The sequence below is a fragment of the Chanos chanos genome, chromosome 15 (assembly GCF_902362185.1).
Source record: "Chanos chanos chromosome 15, fChaCha1.1, whole genome shotgun sequence".
Lineage (NCBI taxonomy): Eukaryota > Metazoa > Chordata > Actinopteri > Gonorynchiformes > Chanidae > Chanos > Chanos chanos.
The window spans coordinates 10259353-10276957 of NC_044509.1; the positions used below are offsets into that span (position 1 = coordinate 10259353).

General features: G+C 39.6%; 2 protein-coding genes across 4 annotated transcripts; both read right to left on the reverse strand.

Moving 5' to 3' along the window:
• Nucleotides 1–1756: 1756 nt before the first annotated feature.
• Nucleotides 1757–5342, reverse strand: riox2 (ribosomal oxygenase 2). The gene is made up of 9 exons (XM_030792629.1): nt 4908–5342; nt 4686–4805; nt 4445–4573; nt 4177–4280; nt 3808–3910; nt 3208–3376; nt 3035–3123; nt 2807–2941; nt 1757–2666 (listed from the first exon to the last, which is right to left on the reverse strand). The coding sequence occupies exons 1-9, from the start codon at nt 5340–5342 to the stop codon at nt 2508–2510; spliced, it is 1443 nt and encodes a 480-aa protein (XP_030648489.1). The 3' UTR covers nt 1757–2507.
• A 1201-nt stretch (nt 5343–6543) lies between these two features.
• Nucleotides 6544–9326, reverse strand: tiprl (TIP41, TOR signaling pathway regulator-like (S. cerevisiae)). Of its 3 annotated transcripts, none has more exons than XM_030792829.1 (8): nt 9274–9326; nt 8551–8708; nt 8168–8347; nt 7946–8045; nt 7681–7812; nt 7434–7529; nt 7263–7325; nt 6544–6975 (listed from the first exon to the last, which is right to left on the reverse strand). In XM_030792829.1, exons 2-8 carry the CDS (start codon nt 8673–8675, stop codon nt 6841–6843), a joined length of 831 nt encoding a protein of 276 aa, XP_030648689.1. In that variant the 5' UTR covers nt 8676–8708; nt 9274–9326; the 3' UTR covers nt 6544–6840. The 3 variants fall into 3 exon arrangements, with proteins under 3 accessions (XP_030648689.1, XP_030648688.1, XP_030648687.1); XM_030792828.1 differs by having other exon boundaries at nt 8551–8688; nt 9027–9290; XM_030792827.1 differs by having other exon boundaries at nt 9027–9290.
• Nucleotides 9327–17605: the final 8279 nt, after the last annotated feature.

Sequence of the window (17605 nt, forward strand, 5' to 3'; positions counted from 1 at the left end):
TGGATTTACGACGTGCCAGGAAAATGTACCCCACACCACAACGGAGCTATCAGATCTACTCACAGATGAGAAACAAGCACTCAGGCCTCTTCGGTTACTTTTTGAGTGTCTGCCACATATACGCGTTAGCTTGTTGAAAACATCCCCCCCCCCCCACTACTGAGTAAGCCACTCTCAGTGTGCTTTACAGTCATACTTTTAGGTTTAACAAGGGGTTTATGCACTGCAAATCCAAGCATAAACATCACTCTCTGTGAAGTTCTTAACAGACCGCTTTGATGGAACTGCCGGCTTACGCTCTTGATTGATATTTTCAGTCAGTTCATTCCAAGTTGCTCTTAGCTGATGATTTCTTTCTCTCTGTGCCAGCAAGACCTTAGTCATTGTTCTACTTGAAACATCACCACAGTTTGTATCAGCCTTGCCCTAGCAATCCTTCTCGCTCGCAGTCGCTAAGATCTCCCTCTTTAGCTATTTTAGCTGTGAAGAGAACTGACTACGACATGGACTCAACCTTGTTGGTCCTTATCAAACTCTCAACCGTCAGCAGCTTAAACTGAAACAATGATACATTCCTCAGTCATTAATAATGAAAAGGTCATTTGAGGTAGGAAAGCTGATAGCTGTTGAATTGCAAATTAATATGACATTTTCTACCAGTGTTTAAAAATGGCCTCTCCTTTTTTTTTTTTCTCTCTCTCTCTCTCATTGTTTTAGGCGGGAGCGGCTCTGACAAGGGTCACCTGGTGATCAGTGAGGTTTCGGCAGACAAAGCTACTCAACAGTGGGACATGGAAGTGGTTTAAGTGCCGCAGTTGAAAGAAGTGGCATCTCAGGTTGCAGATTCTGTATTAGGTCTATAAAGTACTGTATTAAGTTCAGAGTTAAGTGCAAGGAAACTAAATTATCTTTCCTCTGATCCAACAAAAGAGATCTGAGTGGAATCAAACTCGGGGAGCTAAAAGCCACGACTGCATTCGGAAAAGAGAGGGAGGGAGAGAGAGAGAGGGAGAGAGCTTCGAAGCCACAGCGACAGTAGCCAGACGGATATTGCTTTTTAATGATTAAGTAACTTCGACTGAATGGAGTTAACCCTTCGCTCACCTCCGACGTATAGAGACGTATACAGATTCGGCCAATTCTTTTTTTTTTTTTTTTCGGATTTTTATTTACCGAAGCGCATTTGCACTACCAGGTTTCCCACTCGAAATAAGGCGTCGTATTGAGAGTGTGATTCCCTTCATGGTTTTTTTTTTTTTTTAGTCACATAAGAAACAGAACTGTTTTTGTTTACTTTTCTCCTGATGATGTCACTAAGCTCGTTGAAAACAGATGATTACATCAGACACCTTTTTGCAGTTGGCCCAAGACTTAACCACGGTTAAAGTACATAGAGGGGTATATTTTTCAAATAAATAACTAAATAAACAAATAAAGGTCATGTCACTGGATTCTCACTGAACACTAATATGAGTATGATATTCAGGAATAATTGTTTGTATCTGAAAACTAAAGAGGGATGTCTGTAAAAGGAATATCTGTGAAAACAGAGGATAATGTGTACAGTTGAGTCACATTGGTGATCTTATGATGCGCACTGTTTTTAAATATGTGATTACTATTAAAAGTCAATACAATACCAGACGTGCACTTGTTTTTATTTCAGATGCATAATAGCATTAATTTAGTGTGTGGACCATGTCTGTGGGAATAATATGCAGATCCGAACAGTAGAGCTGTTTATTCATTTTGACTGCTGACTGACAAAAGCCAAGGCAAGAAAAATATCTGCGATAAAGCGCTGGCTTTATCATCCGGCCTGAAATGTGAATTTTGAGATCCTAATGCGGGCTCTCAGGAACGGTGGCATAAAATTACACAGTTGACTTCACTGCGCATACAATCAACGTGAGGCAAAAGATTGTGACTTCCTCAAGCAGCTCAGTTTTTAAATGTTTACTTGTCCTGTGTTGTTGAAGGCACAAAGAGCCTTTTTATCAACTAAGAAACAGAAGGGCAGATCATTTGTCACCATGAGTCACCGGTCAGGAGCTTTTCCCTGGGGGGGGGTTTGCTGGAGAAACAGCAGGTCTTCAGTGCTGTCAGGGAATAGCAGCTGCACTGAACAGCTCCTGGCTAGGAACATTCTGTATTGTCCTGACAGTGACATCAGTGAACAGTGTCTTACTCTATTCACAGAGAATAGAGGGCTGTATACACGAATCCCTTTAGAATTAAACATCTGACTCAAACTCCACCGCTGCTTCTCTATGATAAAATTGGCTGTAACAGTCTACATTTCAATTAATCTTTTCGTATTTTATTAAAATGACATTACAGATCATGAAGATTTGGGAAGTAATTTCCGGTGGGTGCGATACACCTCTAGGCATTTTGGATGTCCCACGAACTGTCAAAATGTGAGCAAGATTTCCATCAAATGCATGGTCAGTTTTACACTGCAGAGCCTGCTGGAGAAAGTAAGCACGTTTTCAGGCTTATAAGGGCTAGCAGACTTCCAGCAGTCCCTCTGTCCAGAGGCCCAGGACCATGCCGAGTCTGTCTGAGTCCGAGGGCAGCTGCAACTGGGCCACAAGGAGGCGCTCTTCGTCAAGCAACTGTCTGAGGGCCGTCAGGTGGGTGAGGGGGAAGCGTAGACCCTGGCCCTGTAGAACAACAGCAGTGAAATGAGATCACAGTGACACAAACAAACACAGTGATGTCACAATGACATATTCTGCCAATGGGATTTGGCAGAGATGACTGTTCCCAAGTTCAGGATGTGTAATGTGTAATAGTTCTAAACCTGTGAAAGCTGCTCTGTGTCTTCCTCTTCCTCCTCCTCCTCCTCTTCATCATCTTCTTGCTCTCCCATCATGTGAGTCTCTCTCTTGTTCCTTAAGGAGTGCAAGACAAACACCACCAACTCAGTGGCTTCATCCTGAGAAAACACACATACACATATACAGTTTAAGCCGTGGAATCTGATGACATTTTAAAAACAGATTACAGATGAACATCATATCAGACTTACTGTTCTTTCCTGACTGGGTTCAACTGTCAGGAGAATGTGATCTTTAAACCTCACACGTACAGTATCTTCTAACATTGGCACCTTCCCAGCTGCGATATAAACCACAAAGAGGTTTAATCAAGCAAAAACACATTGCAATGACACTGAATGCAAAGGATAGGGTTGATCCTAACCCGGCAGAATGGCTTTGGGGTCTTCTAGGTACGGAGGTAACCTGTTGGACACAAAATCCCTTTTCATGTCTGTGGAGCGTACTTCCTGTTCCCCCTGATCCATCTTATCTGCGAGACGCCTGAGGAAGGCAGACAGCTGTCTGCTCACATCTGTGCCAACACTCGCAGCCTGACGCGTGCACAGACAACAAAACACATTCACCAGAGTGACATTTCAGACTTATGGAAGTCAGCTAGTCATTACGTCTGGTCAACTGATAACATATGAAAGTCATCATTTCAAAGTAATGATGTCCCATTCCTACGAGTGATTCTCATTATGATGGTCATGATGACAGTCGTAAATAAAACCAAACAGGCATTAAAGTACTAATTTTACAAAACCTGAAACTTAATAATGAAGTATCTGAGAATAAATGCATTCCCGTGCACAAATGAATAAAGAGAAAAAGAAATAAACTAGATAAGCAAAGACCATTTTCATTAATATGTAAAATGAAGACTGCAATGAGTCTCGGCAGTGAATAAGTAAACTAACTAAAGGCTTCAGACCGCACTGAGATCATTAAAAAATACTGCTGAAACTGGAGCTGCGCTTACTGTGAGGAGGCTTCTGGGTAGGCCTGAGCGCATGGTGATATCACTCTGCATAGAGTCAAACATCAAACTGGGAAATACATCCAGCAGAAAGTCTCCCCAGGACCTAATCCACAACAGCAGACAAATGATGATAATCAATGACACATGCAGAAAGAGCAGAAAGTACTAAATTGAGGTAGTTCAAAAAAAACAAATCAAGCTTGTCACCATAACATCATATTTACATTTACGAAGACTACAACATTCTCATATTGCAAGTGGGATTGGTAGAAATGTGCCATTAGATGACGTACTTAATATCTCATGAAACGGTTTAAGAATTGTTTCTCATGACAGTTTCCAATGAGTAAATCACTGGGGCTCACATACGTGTTCTGATAAGTACTGAGAGTCAGGTGTGTGGAGTGCTCCACTCCTGTCGGGGTATCCGCTTGGTGAATAGTTCCTCTCGGAAAGTAGAGCATATCTCCCGCCTGCAAAGACAGCATTTCATTATGTTGACTTCGCTTTCAATTCAGCCTTGCCTCAAAACACATCTGACACTTTTCTCTCTAGAACAAACAAATGGAACCTTTGCTGCCTTGCTGTATGGGGGGGAACATGCATATTTGTTCAGTGGGTGCCAGTATTTTCGTACCTTCAGTGTAATGTCATGAGTGGGGTTTCCAATGCGTTCCTCTGGTTCTAGACTGTACTCACGAGCTAGTGGTACAGTGGGCTTGTATAGTCTCCAATGTTTCTCCCCCTCTAGCTGCAGAATAAAAACCTGTAGAAAGGTGAATATGGCCTTAAAGAACCACTGCCAATATCTTCATAGGAGAAACAGCAATGTTAATGGCACAAAGCGTTCAGGGATCATTTGTGTTGTTGTGTTATACCTCAACGTCATCATAATGTGGAGGCAGACCCTGAGACTCCTGTGGTGTGATATATACATTGGATCCCACCAAAGTGCCAAAGAAACACTCCAGTCGCTCCTGAATATGCCAGAGCTCATCCTAGACATACAAACACATCATTTTGAAAACCGACTACATACAATTTAAAACAGAAAAGATTGATGGGCATTCCTTGAAATTATGATTCTATCTCCATCTAACCTTAAACCTTTGGGGTTGGTGAAACTGTATGGTAGCCCTGTTTCGATCGAAGTCCTTCTTTAGTTGATTGTAGTTCACTTTGCCATCTTTGTTCATCACCTTCTTCTTTCCATCAACGCATCGACAGACGTTCAGATCATGAGCGTATTCTAGGCCATGCGAGCACAAGCTTTTCAGATCAGACAGCTGGAAGAGAGATTTGTAATACGCCGCTATGCTTGGATCTGAGCGCTTGAGGTGTAGCGGCTTCTTTTCCCAATATTCCTGGAAGAATTCCCCCACTCCCATCGGACTGATGAGACTCTGGAACAGACTGTGTGGGCTATCGAAACAGAGTGGACTGGAGGTGCCATTGTCAGTCTTTCTCTGTTTGGCCACAACGGCGGCATCCTCCTCAGGATTTTCTGACGCTGCTCTTCTGCCTTTTTTTGGCATGTCTATAATGACGTTAACATAAATACTGGCTTACTTAAAGAAAAAGAAAAACACACTGAATCTAGGCTAGCTGACATCTGATTTGGGGCGGGGGGTAGGTTGTGGGGTATGCTATGTGATGAACATTTCACACCTTTAAATGCAGTATTTGGTTTCTTCTTCAGAGACCTCTGCGTAAATATCATCACGGTTATGTGCACTTTTCCTGCCACCCGTGTCAGTTCATTCTAACACGAGGGTACGCTTGCCCTGCCCAGTAGATGACTAACGACTATTTTTGTAGCCTTAAATGACTTAAACAAGAATATGTAAAGGTGTTACTATCAACTCGCAGTCTTTTTCCAAATCATTATTTGACCCTCAAGTTTAAACCAACTAATCAAAACGTTTGATCGAGTGCGTTAACTTAAACCGTTGCCTTTCAATAATCATGGTTGTTAATGCCTCCGATACATGACATGACATACCTTCACAGTGACAAACAATATTAAATTAGAGCATGGGATGAACAAGCTGAAAATATTAAATTAACGACACTCCTGCACGACACAGATAATTTATCAAATACTTACCACAAAGGCCGAGGCACCCACGTGAAACTCATGCGTTTCCCTGTAAACGGTCGTACAAGAAACTTAATAACAGACTATAAAAGGTTCCATGTTATCCGTGGACGCAATAACATCCCGCGAAGTCTGCTTTCATGACACCATTCCAGGTTTATCAGGTCGCAGAGTTTTCCGAGGGCATAGCTGCAGTATTATTCGATATGTATGTAAATAATTGCATGAAAAATAATCCTGCCACGCCGTATAATCCTCCGTCTGCCAAACTATGTAAGATTGCTGCTGAGGGACTGGCGAGGACCATCATCAGATGGTTGGCTGGGTAAGAGGCTTTAAACGGCAAAGGTCTCCAGAGGGGTTGCTTAAACAGTTGTAAAACTATTTTTTAAGAACTTTTAATTCTTTTACAGTGCATTTCGGAAAGTTACTGATAATGTCAAATGACTACATTTTAAGCAGTTTTGCATACCACTCACCTTGAATGACACATCAGAAAAGAAAATCATTTAAATCAAATACTTTCAATTTCAAAGTATATTAATAAATTAAATCCAGCTTTAATATTACTTTCTATTCTACTGTCTTTTTTTCAACTTGTTTGAATTTTCTTGTTCCCCATGATCATCTCCAGCATCAAATATTGAACACACCTTTATTCCATTGTATATGTTTATAAAAGTTCCAGCAATCATATTTTCAACATTTACATGTTACACTGATATTGAAACAAACATGTCCAAAAATAAAGAGTTTTGGTGACAATAACAAAATGATGTTTCAGTGCCAGTGTTGTTGGAGGCAGGTATTTCTTTTAATCAAAATGCTGTCTATGGTGAAAAATTCAGAAGATAACATTATCTGCGTCTGTGTTAATAAACCTCCGTTGTCACGGGTAAAGGAAGCGTGTGTGTGTGTGCTTCACATAGGCCACATCACTGCTGTGAAGACTCAGTAGTCTCTGCCTCAGTCTCTTTCTCAGGAAACTCGAGCTTTTCACACTCTGTCAGCTTCAGGGGCAAGTACTGTGCGATTTCATTGGGGTCTGTGTACAGGGCTGGAGGGACATGCTGCAGATGAACACAGGACGTGGAAAAGAATTACAACTGGAGCATTCATCAGGACGTTGTCTCTCTTTCATTAATCTTGAAATTAAACACAGCAGATGATGATGATGATAATTGATCACTGAACTCCCCAAGACGTGTGCACTTGCTAGATAAGCACATTTTCCTTTTATGAAAGTAGAGTGAAATATATCCATATCTATACGTTCATGTTTGATGATCTATGTAACTAATTCATGTTTTGTTTTCTTGGTGTCCCAGTTTACGGAGGGATTACACGTGGCTCTTACCTGAAGCTCTGAAATTCTACTTTCCCTGGTGCTGAACTCTCGAAGCATGTAGTTTTTACCAGCCTGAAGAGAAAAAAATATGAATAGAGCATTTCTGACAAACTGAACATTCTTAAACCCTCCGAAAGTACATTTTGGCATCATACACATGTCTGTCGCCATAAAACATACCTCGTGATACAGCCGTGTGTCATTTATCCGGATAAGCACTCCATCCACACGCAAGAAAAACCGCAACAACAGAAAGAAACTGGTAGGCATCACTCTCTGAAATAAATATCACAGGACAAAGAGAAGGTTCTAGAATCTGACAATATTTGGGGGGCAGAATTACTAACAAAAGATAGGTCTATATTGAATGCTGAATCTCATAGACGTAAATGATCAGTTAACTTTGGGGGCCATTTGCAGGACTCACAATTTTGACACTGATCATGGAAACACCATGATCATGCAGCTCATCCTCAAAAAGCAGCACGTCTTCAAAGAACATTATTTGTTCTCGCGCCTTTAGCTTCTCCATGTCAATTCGCTCGGCGGTGGGGGTCACCTGATTTCAACAAGTGATGCAAAGAAAATAAAGCTGAATTATCCGTCCACGTAACCACCTGAGGACGAAGGATGTCCTCCGTTAAAAAACCCCTTTTGGGATGGAAAGTATTTTCGAAAGTGTGATCCCTTGCCTTTATCTTGAGGTCCTCTCCCAAAAGCGTCCCTCTGTAATCTGTTGTGTACGTCCAGTCATACCGTTTCACCACTTCCTTAGAGTGTTCTGAATCAGCCCTGTCGACGTGCATAAAACGATATATTCGCGTTAGTAAACAATACTGGAGTGCAGCTGATAAAAGCGAACAGATTGGAACAGTGGTTGCAGTGCATTGCTCATGATCTGAAGCATGTTTTACCTGCTCTCTTGCCATTCTTGAGCACAGGCCACTTTAACAGAATCTTGCATGTTGTTGACACGCTTGAGGGCATCTATGGCGTTGAACTCAATGCCGTATCCGTCTGAGTGCAGAATGCGAAGCACATTGTCCCCAAACAGCATCTCAGGAAGGGACGGCATGTGCATCTCCTCAGCTAAGCTGAAACCAGACCAGCCAATCAGTTTTAAACTCCGAAAACATGATCGAATAACTTGAATGTGTAGTGAGCTGTCACAAAACAAAACAGTCAAACGGTTAGGCGACAATGAATGATGTGTACATAATACTGTGCTCCTTCTGTGGGTCATGACTATGCAATTCAAACATAAACAGACAAATGTTTACGCTGTCAGATACCTTACCGCTCTATGTCCTTTGACTTCATAATATGCGTTCTGGCTGCAGTGACTTTCCAAGGTCCGAACGTGAAGTCCTGCTTGCTGCTTTTAAATCCGTGTGACATGGTTGTTGACATTTTGGTCGACATTCACATCCACAGCCTACCGGGACCAAGCAAAACCTGTAACAGAAACGCTAAAGCTGTCGTTTTCAACTATATTCAAATTCTCGAAAATTTCCAGGCCAAGTATCAGTCGTAACCCGAGTTGCTGCTTGCAGTCCGATCAACAAAACAATACGTGTATTTTTGAGGAATTTCTGCTCTAAATACCGGCAACTTCTGCATCCAGCTTAGGTACAGCAACGTGTAACGACTTTCATTTCACACTGCTATATACAGCATTGCTTTTGTCTAATTTACAACTTGAACAACAAGTCTAAACAGATGCCCATATACATACAACACAGCAATTTAAGATAACATAAGCCGTTTTTGTACCTTTGGTTGGAACTGTTTGGATAGTTGCTAGTTGGTTAGACAGTTGACTATCCAAGCGATTACTGTTAAAACATGAAGCCAAGCTAACTAATAGCAAAGTGGCTTCCTCTAAAGCTTAGCTAGCTATGTGCTCGTGTATGAGAAAGAAACCTTGCAGACGTACACTGAACCATGCTCACACACACAGAACTGATTCGGTTAAAAGGTTGAGTTTGTTTAAGGTAATGTTACAAAATCACTTCGCTACCTCTGAAGAATTTCTGATCTACATCCATAGATTGTATACAGAGCGTAACATCGCATGTCTTCCGATTAGGGCACACGACGAATATATTTGGTTCCGGTATCACATTCTAGTCTGTTCAAAAAAATTTTTTGCAAATCCATGCGTTAGCACCAAGATAAATTATGATGAACCCAAGATTCTGCTTACTACATGAAGCCACTGTTTGCTTTTGTTCATTAAACTTTACAGTGTACAAACAACAACGTTTGCCCGGTAAACACGTGAATTCGTTTTCCGATATATACTTTAAACCTGGCCTTGGTCTAGATACATCATATCTGCCCAGCCTTGTTCTTGTGTTATCGCTGAACGGCATTTAATACACATTTTAAAACCTACGAGACTGTTTCGCCGTACAAAGGACGCATGCATTAAATTATTCCTTTCATTCAAGTGTAACCACAGTGCAACACTTCTTAGGTGGCATACAGTTCCCATGAAAGTATTTGGTGGTCACGTGAGTTTGAAGTGCTCACCGCAACCATTGTTTCCTCCCGTTCAATTTCACACCACATGTCACCTTAAGGGGTGACTCAGTAGAAATACAGAGGTGAGTACGCATAAATCGTTAATTATTTTTATTTGTTCATTAAACTGGAAAGTTTCTGCACAGAGCGAAAAAAATAATGAGTATTGCACAATGAGTTTGAACAGATCGGACCGTTATTCAACTACTGTCCCGAAGATGATTCGCATCATCTTATTTACACTGTATGTACAGTATCACAGAAAGAAGCTTTTATCCCCTTCAGGATAAATCCTTTTGTTTGTTTATTTGTCTTTTTATTTATTTACCTTAACCTTTAAGCACCTCGCTAAGCCCCATACACAGCGTCTCTTAAATGAGCATCTCCTGTGATTTTGACAACTTTTAATGTTAGACAGGCGTTTGCTGTGGGTGGTATGGAAAGCACAGTTGTTTTACGAGGTCATAACACATCCCCTTGTCTACCCAGTAGGGTGCACTAAAAGTTTTACCAGGATAAGGAATTCAACTGCTCATTTACAAACGTCCAGTGTTGGACAACATTTCAGTGAGTCCAAAATTATGAAAGCCTGTGGTATTTAGATAAACATGTAGGAAAATGCTTAATTTCAGTGTTGATTTCGGACACATGGATTATGAACTTTTGCCAAACCATAGTCTGAATAGAGAAAATCCATTGTAGTCGAGAATTAGTCTGAAGTCCATGACAAGTATTTACAGTTGTCTGTGGGGGGTGTTGCACTGGACTGGGCGGTGATCCCCTAGGGTGGAGTAAACTCTTACTTCTTCAGAGTGTGAGACCGTCTCAGGTGTGAAATGTTGATCAACTGGAGATGATCGAAGAACTCTCTCTAATAGAAAACAATGCAAGTCATAGAGATGGTTTTCTAATTGATCTTGTTTAATGATTGTACAACAACAGCACTTCTCTTCTCTTGCATAGACAAAAAATAGTTTGTCACGAGTTGTGAATAAGCAATAAGCAAAGTGAAGTTAATAACTTTGATGTGAAAAAATGGTGTGAACTTACTGATGTTTTTAAGTTGGACTGCAAATATAAGAATGATGACAGCTAACAGCACTCCAGAGCTGACTCCTCCAACTATTGCACTGACAATTATACCTACAAAAGCAGTAAAAGTAAAAGAATTTAATGGACGTCCTTGCTTTTTATGATCTACTTGCAGGTCGAAATGTAACTTTTTCCTTTTCTCTCCTTTTACCTCTGGTAAAATGCATAAGTATTAAAGAAAAATACTTTATTTCAGGTTCTGTTGTTTGATTGTTTTTGTTCTGTTTTGTTCTGTTCTATCAGCAAAACCAAATTACGAAGCTACAAAATTTAGTACAAAACTGAATTACATTCAGAGTCATTGTTATATGTAGGCCTGATGTAGTTCTGTTAAACATGACGGATAACAACTCACCCCTTTTCTCATCAGCAGGAATACAGGTTTGATTCACAGTGATTGGCTGATTTAGAGATGGGTGATTGACTCTGCAGGAATACAGCACATCCCCAGTGTGTCCTAGTGGAAGTTTCAGGTATGCATGAAGAGTGAAGGAGCCGTCTGGATTGGTGGTGTAGTTACTGTATGAACTGGAGGTGTTCAAGATGCTCTCGTTATTGCTGAACCAATCCTGCTGCAGATCATCAGGGTAAAATCCTTGAGCAGTGCAGAGGATCATGGGAACTCTTTCGGGGCCCATGACACATAACACAGACACCACAGGGCGAGCTGAAGAGAGGGGAGAGTGTAAGATGAATAAGTCATATGGCCAATACCAGTGTATAGCATTATCAGCATTCAGAAAGAATAAACATTTTACATGTTTCAAGAGATAATGATCAGGTACATCAGTGTTACAATGTGTTGAGATGTGCTTTTACCTGTCACCTTGATGGATGTATTTTTTTCTCCTAAAATGATTTTAGGTGGTGGTATATATCTCTCCACCGTACACGTATAAATATCAGAATCATTTATTTGAGCGTGAACAAGCTCAAACAACATCTCTCCTGTCTCCGGACTCCGTATCTGTCTAACATTGTCCTTGCAGGAATGTTTGAAACATTCTAGCTGCGGCAGGAAACAAAGATATTGACATAATTTCTCCTTGGATTTTAAAACCAACATAATGGCTTCTGTGTCATTGCATGGGTCATCTGGGCAAGTGATGTTCACAGACATTCCCTGCTCTACAGTGAGAACAGGAACACGATCCAATAGGATGAGATCCAACGCTAGAGGAAAAAATAGCAAATGTAGCACATGAGAAGAATTATACTCTGCGAGATCTGAAATGAAAATTTATATGAAGACTGAAAACTGAGACAGAACATAAGTTTTATTTTGTATTTGCTCCAAATTGTTTTACATTTCATGTTTGCTCAGGCAAGAGACAGTTATGTTATACTAGTAAGTGAAAGCACACGTTTTTTGTCTCTCGTGATTCAGTGCAAAAAGTAATTGTTTTATAAAGAGAATGTTTTTCTCTCTCTTTTGAAGAAAAAAAGATATTTTTATTACCTGTACTCATATACAGAAGTGTCAATCCACAACAGATGAAGAATGAGTACTGTATCAATGTCTGTGTTTGTACAGTGAGAGAAAACATTATTGTCTTAACTTGTGGATGTAGATATTAAAGGAGTAGGACTTTTGTGTGACACACAAAACATAGCATAAAACAATAATGTTACAAAAACAAATAATGAAATCAAAACAGGAAGTTGCATTCAGTCGGGTCAAAACAATTTATCATCTTACTGCAGAAATCTAAAATACCATATGACACATACATGTAATCACATGCATCTACATTGAATCTTAGTTCACAAACTGCTTTTCATCTGCTTTATAATCACTTATTAAATTATGTAGATTTGTTACGGCACTCACCATTTCAGCATTACGTACGTTGCATCTTCTCTCTTACTTAACACCTACACCCATTTCTTAGAGTGTGAAAATCTGAAAGGGCAGCTTCTCTTTCTGACGTTAGCGTGAGGTAGCAGTTTCCTCTCTATATAATGTATAGCAGTCTAGCATTGTCATGAATTAGTTTGACGTTAACCATGACAGTTCAGTTAGAAAGAGCCAAGCATGAGAGAGTATGTTTGCTGGTATGACTTAAAAGCAAAAAGATCAGTGTACAACTTGGTATTTTGCATTTCTATGTTGAACTCGGTTTGAGACACTGCATGCTTTAAATTCTAGTCTGTTTGCCATCTAACAGGCTAGAATTTCATTCCTCCCTTTTAAAATGATCTGCTGTTGATATATAGCTGGGATTGTGTTAGTAGATAGTGAGCATTCATCTGCTTGGTATGGGTAAAAATACGTTAGTGAAACTGCAAGTGGGATTTCCAAGATTTCACCTGTGGACCCACAAACACCTGTACTGTGTGGAAAGATGTAAATATTCATTTTGCTAAAATATTGGTAACATACCTGATATTCATGATAATTACCTTAAAATACATTAGAAACTATTTAGGAAAGTCATAACCTCTGAAGAAAGAGGGTAAATTGTTTTGTCATGGTGACAATATTTTTACAATGTTAACTTAATGATAATGTCAAGCTAAAGTACAAAAATTAACCAACTTATCCCCTCTTGCTTATTTATTTATATTTTCTCATCCTTAGCATTTCTGATATTTCCAACACACACACACACACACACACACACACACACACACACACACACACATATATATATATATATATATGTATATATATATAAAATGTGATTTCTTGTGTAGTTCCCGTGCTTTTATGAAATGAGTTCATGTTGACATACATGCATGTGAATGTCACATTGCCTACATAGCGAGGTGTACCACTCAATGGCTTTGTTCTGCTGACTTACAACTCCCTCAGAAAAGTCAACAGGAAACTAAAAAGAAAAAAAAAGAAACTTGCATCTTGTATGCACAGAAGCCTGGACCACTAGATCACAATGCCAAAGAAATATGGTTAGCCTACCTCAGATGCGAATGAATAGATACGTAGTTTCAAATACGTTAAACGTGGAAATCGAAATGCAATAATAACGTAAGTTGCAATCAGAAGGAGACACTGAGGATATGGATGTCAGCAGGTCATGTGAGATGCCATCTACCTTCCTATTGCAAGAGAAGCAAACACTAAAGATACATTAAGAGAACATAAATGACATTTCTTTAGACTCCCTCCTGTCTCATAACAGTATGTGTCCTGAATTTACATTATATTGTTTTAGCCTGCTCAGTGCTTCCTTGTACTGCTCATAGGCCTGAATCCCTTAGCAAGAGGTGAAAATTCAACAATATGTTACGAAACAGGTTCATATATCATGTGATCTCTTTTATTTTCATTTGTTTAATGTTGTTTTGATCCGTCTGTGAAATATTTAACACTGGCAGAGGTACATTCAATCAAATGATGGTTTTGAATAGGTAAGATGTGGAAGTCCACACAGCAGGAAATTGGTGGAAGACTCTCCCTATAAAGCCAGTGTTTGAAATGAATGGATATACTGACATTCTGCAGAATGAGATGAATTACATGCAAAGCTGCTACCGTACTTGACCACCAACAACATTGTGCTTTACGAGTGCTTTGGGTGTATTTACACATTTGCTGACATAAAATATGTATTATAGAGCATATGTGACTGTAAGAATAATTACAGTACATAGTTGGCACTGTGTTAGCATATACTGAGCTTTCATGTGCTGGGTGTGGCTAAAAATGTGTAAGCGGGACTTATTTCCAAAGCAACCTGTTTTTCATGACAGTTGCCTTAAAATACATTAGAAACAATACAGCAAAGTCATTATTACTGCAGAAAGGGTAAATCATTCTGTCATAGTGACAACAGTTTTGCAACGCTCTGTCAGCTTAAACTATGAAATTAGCTAACTCATCCCCTCTTGTTTATTTATTTTTATTTTGTCATCCTTAGCATTTTTGATATTTTCAACATATCGCATGATTTCTTCTGTAGTTCCTATGCTTTTATGAAATGAGTTCATGTTGGCATACATGCATATAAATGTCACATTGTCTTCATAGGTGCAGCATTTAATTGCTCTGTTGTGCTAAAATACCATTTGGCACACACATGTATTTGGAAATATTTACTTCACAAATTTTATTTCGTGGACTGCTTTAATATGCTTTAAAATGACATCAAATCATGTACATTTCTTATAATACTTACCATTTTCACTGTTACATGCACTGCATCTTCCTCCTCACTTGCACTTTCTCTTTCAGAATTTGAAATGCTAAGTTACATCCCTGAGGTTAAATGGTGGTAGCAGTTTCCTCTCTGTTCAATGCATGACAACTCAAGCTGTCTGTAAAATCGCTGAGTGTAAGTTTATTTTAAAGTAGCTATAAAGAAGTTTAAATAATAATAATAATAATAATAATAATAATAATAATAATAATAATAATAATGATGGGAAAAAAAGCAAAAACAGAAAGGTGTTTACACAGAATACAAATGTCATGAACCAGTGAGTGATTACAAGCAATGAAACCGTGCCCATGGCAAACATTCCAAATTACTCTGTCAAAATGTGATCTGAAAACTTCTCAAGAAGCAGTAACACTGTTAGATACTGATAGATAAATACCGAATAGCAAATAACTTGACTGTAACAGTTATTAGCTAAAAGTAGCTGTAAGGATCAGTTCTGTACCCCTCTCTGCACTACAACAGTGCATACACCAGTTTATTACTTAAAATCTACTGAGCCTTTAGAAAGCAGTGAGAGCCCTTTACTTTTCCCCTACTTGCTTGTGTTGTAGACATCATTCAGAATGGATTAACTTCATCTTTTTTGCCAACAGTCAACACACAGTGCCCCAAAAACAGATTCTTAGGAATATTTGCAAATGGATTAAAAATAGAAAATGAAAACATCTCATTTACATAAGCATTCATATCCTTTGTTCTGTGCTTTGGAGGATCACCTCTGACAGTGTAAGTCTTCGTGGGTACGCTTGTACCAGCTTGGAACACCTGGATTTGAGCAGTTTTTCACATCCCTCCTCGCAGATCCTCTCAAGCTCTGTCAGATTGGATGAGGCGGGTGGGTTTACTGCTATCTTCGCGTCTCTCCACAGATTGTGAGTGGAGCTTCGGTTTGGGCTCCGGCTGGGCGTTCAGAGACACTCCAGTGTTGTCTTGCCTGTGTGCTTCAGGTCGCCGTCCCGCTGAAAGGTGAACCTTTGCTCTAGTTTGCGGTTGTGTGTAGTCTGGTGCAGGTTTTCCTCGAGAACCTGACTGTACGTGGCTCCGTTCATCTTTCCCTCAAACCTGACCAGTCTCCCAGCCGCAGCTGTGGGCGAGCGTTCCCACAGCGTACCGTTGCCACCACCATGCTTTCAGGTAAAGTGAAAGTTTTTCAGCGCGGAAGCACTGCAAATCGCACCAGAACACTTTTTCGGACCGATTTACAACATTTCCTACTTAGTTCTTGAAAGTTATCATCATAGGACAATGGTATTAGCCAAGTAACGAGCAGTACTTGCTTTTTTGCCAGACATGGTGTTTGGCATTCAGGCCAAAGAGTTCCATTTTTGTCTCATCAGACCAGAGAATCTTTTTCCTCATGCTCTGAGTCCTTTAAGCGCCATCTGGCAAACTCTCAATGACCTGTCACATGTCTTTTAATCAGGAGTGGCATCCATCTAGCCACGCTACCATACAGACCTGATTGATGGAGGGCTGAAGAGATGATTGTTTTTCTGTCAGTTTCTTCCATCTTCACACAGGAACTCAGGGGTTCTGACAGAATGGTCATTGGACTCTTGGTCACGTCTTTGACCAGGGCCCTTCTTGACCAAATACTGAATTTGACCAGACAGCCCCCTCCAGGAAGACTCTGGGTGGCTCCAAACTTCTTCCGTTTGAAACCCTTTGAAATTTTTCAGCAGCTTGTTTTTTTTATACTTCCTTCCAGATCTGTGCATTAACACAGTCCCATCTTGAAGATCTAGAGACTTCATTGGATTTCATGGCTTGGTTTTTGCTATGCACTGTTAACTGTGGGACCTTTTTACTGAAGACATTTAACTGGACCTGAATTGAAATTTCAGGAAGTTGAATTAAATTCTATGAAATTCAATATAATTCCACTTTAACTTACCTATTCTGATATTAATATTAGGGTAATACTAACATTACAATGTTATAACATTACAATAGCATAATAATATTTACATCTTAAAAAGATTATAATGTCAAATGAGAAGCTCTTAAATATGAAGTCTGAACAAAACTGTAATGAAATTATGTGATCAAATATATAGTATATTCAGTCTTCTGAAAGTCATGAAATAGACATGCCTGTCAGTTCTCAACTGAATTCATAACGAAGCCTCGTGTCGTAAACGCTATGTAAATGCTTCTTCAACACAAAAAAAGTAAAAAAAAAGAAAAAAAGAAAGAAAAGAAAAGAAAAGAAAGAAAGAAACAAAAAACATAGTGACAGTTACCCTCACACACACTAAGTGTGATGAGAATTACAGAGAAGGCTGAGGAATTCTCAGCAGGGTGATCATTGTCAGTAACTCTGTATTTCCTGTGGAGAGCTTTAAGTGAAGCTAATCGTAGGTGTTAACCTCCTGATAACCTCGAGAAGAGGGTGTAAGAGTGTTCAGTAACTCACAGCAAGTTACTGCACAGAGTGTCACACAAACGTAATCTATTTCCTGTTTGTTTTACGGGTTTTATTAAAGCGTCTGTTAACGTGTACCTCTCAACAATTGATATCCAAGAAAGAGCAGGCAATTGTTAATGAGG

Excerpts from the sequence above, each read along its gene's own strand:
- riox2 (XM_030792629.1), bottom strand. The coding sequence starts at position 5,342 with ATGCCAAAAAAAGGCAGAAGAGCAGCGTCAGAAAATCCTGAGGAGGAT. Across the intron at positions 4,806-4,907 it reads ACCAACCCCAAAGGTTTAAG|GATGAGCTCTGGCATATTCA; the intron begins GTTAGATGGAGA and ends TTGTATGTCTAG. Across the intron at positions 3,911-4,176 it reads CTCAGTACTTATCAGAACAC|GTCCTGGGGAGACTTTCTGC; the intron begins GTATGTGAGCCC and ends GTTGTGGATTAG.
- tiprl (XM_030792829.1), bottom strand. The coding sequence starts at position 8,675 with ATGTCGACCAAAATGTCAACAACCATGTCACACGGATTTAAAAGCAGC. Across the intron at positions 7,530-7,680 it reads CCATGATCAGTGTCAAAATT|AGAGTGATGCCTACCAGTTT; the intron begins GTGAGTCCTGCA and ends TATTTATTTCAG. Across the intron at positions 6,976-7,262 it reads GTAGAATTTCAGAGCTTCAG|CATGTCCCTCCAGCCCTGTA; the intron begins GTAAGAGCCACG and ends GTTCATCTGCAG.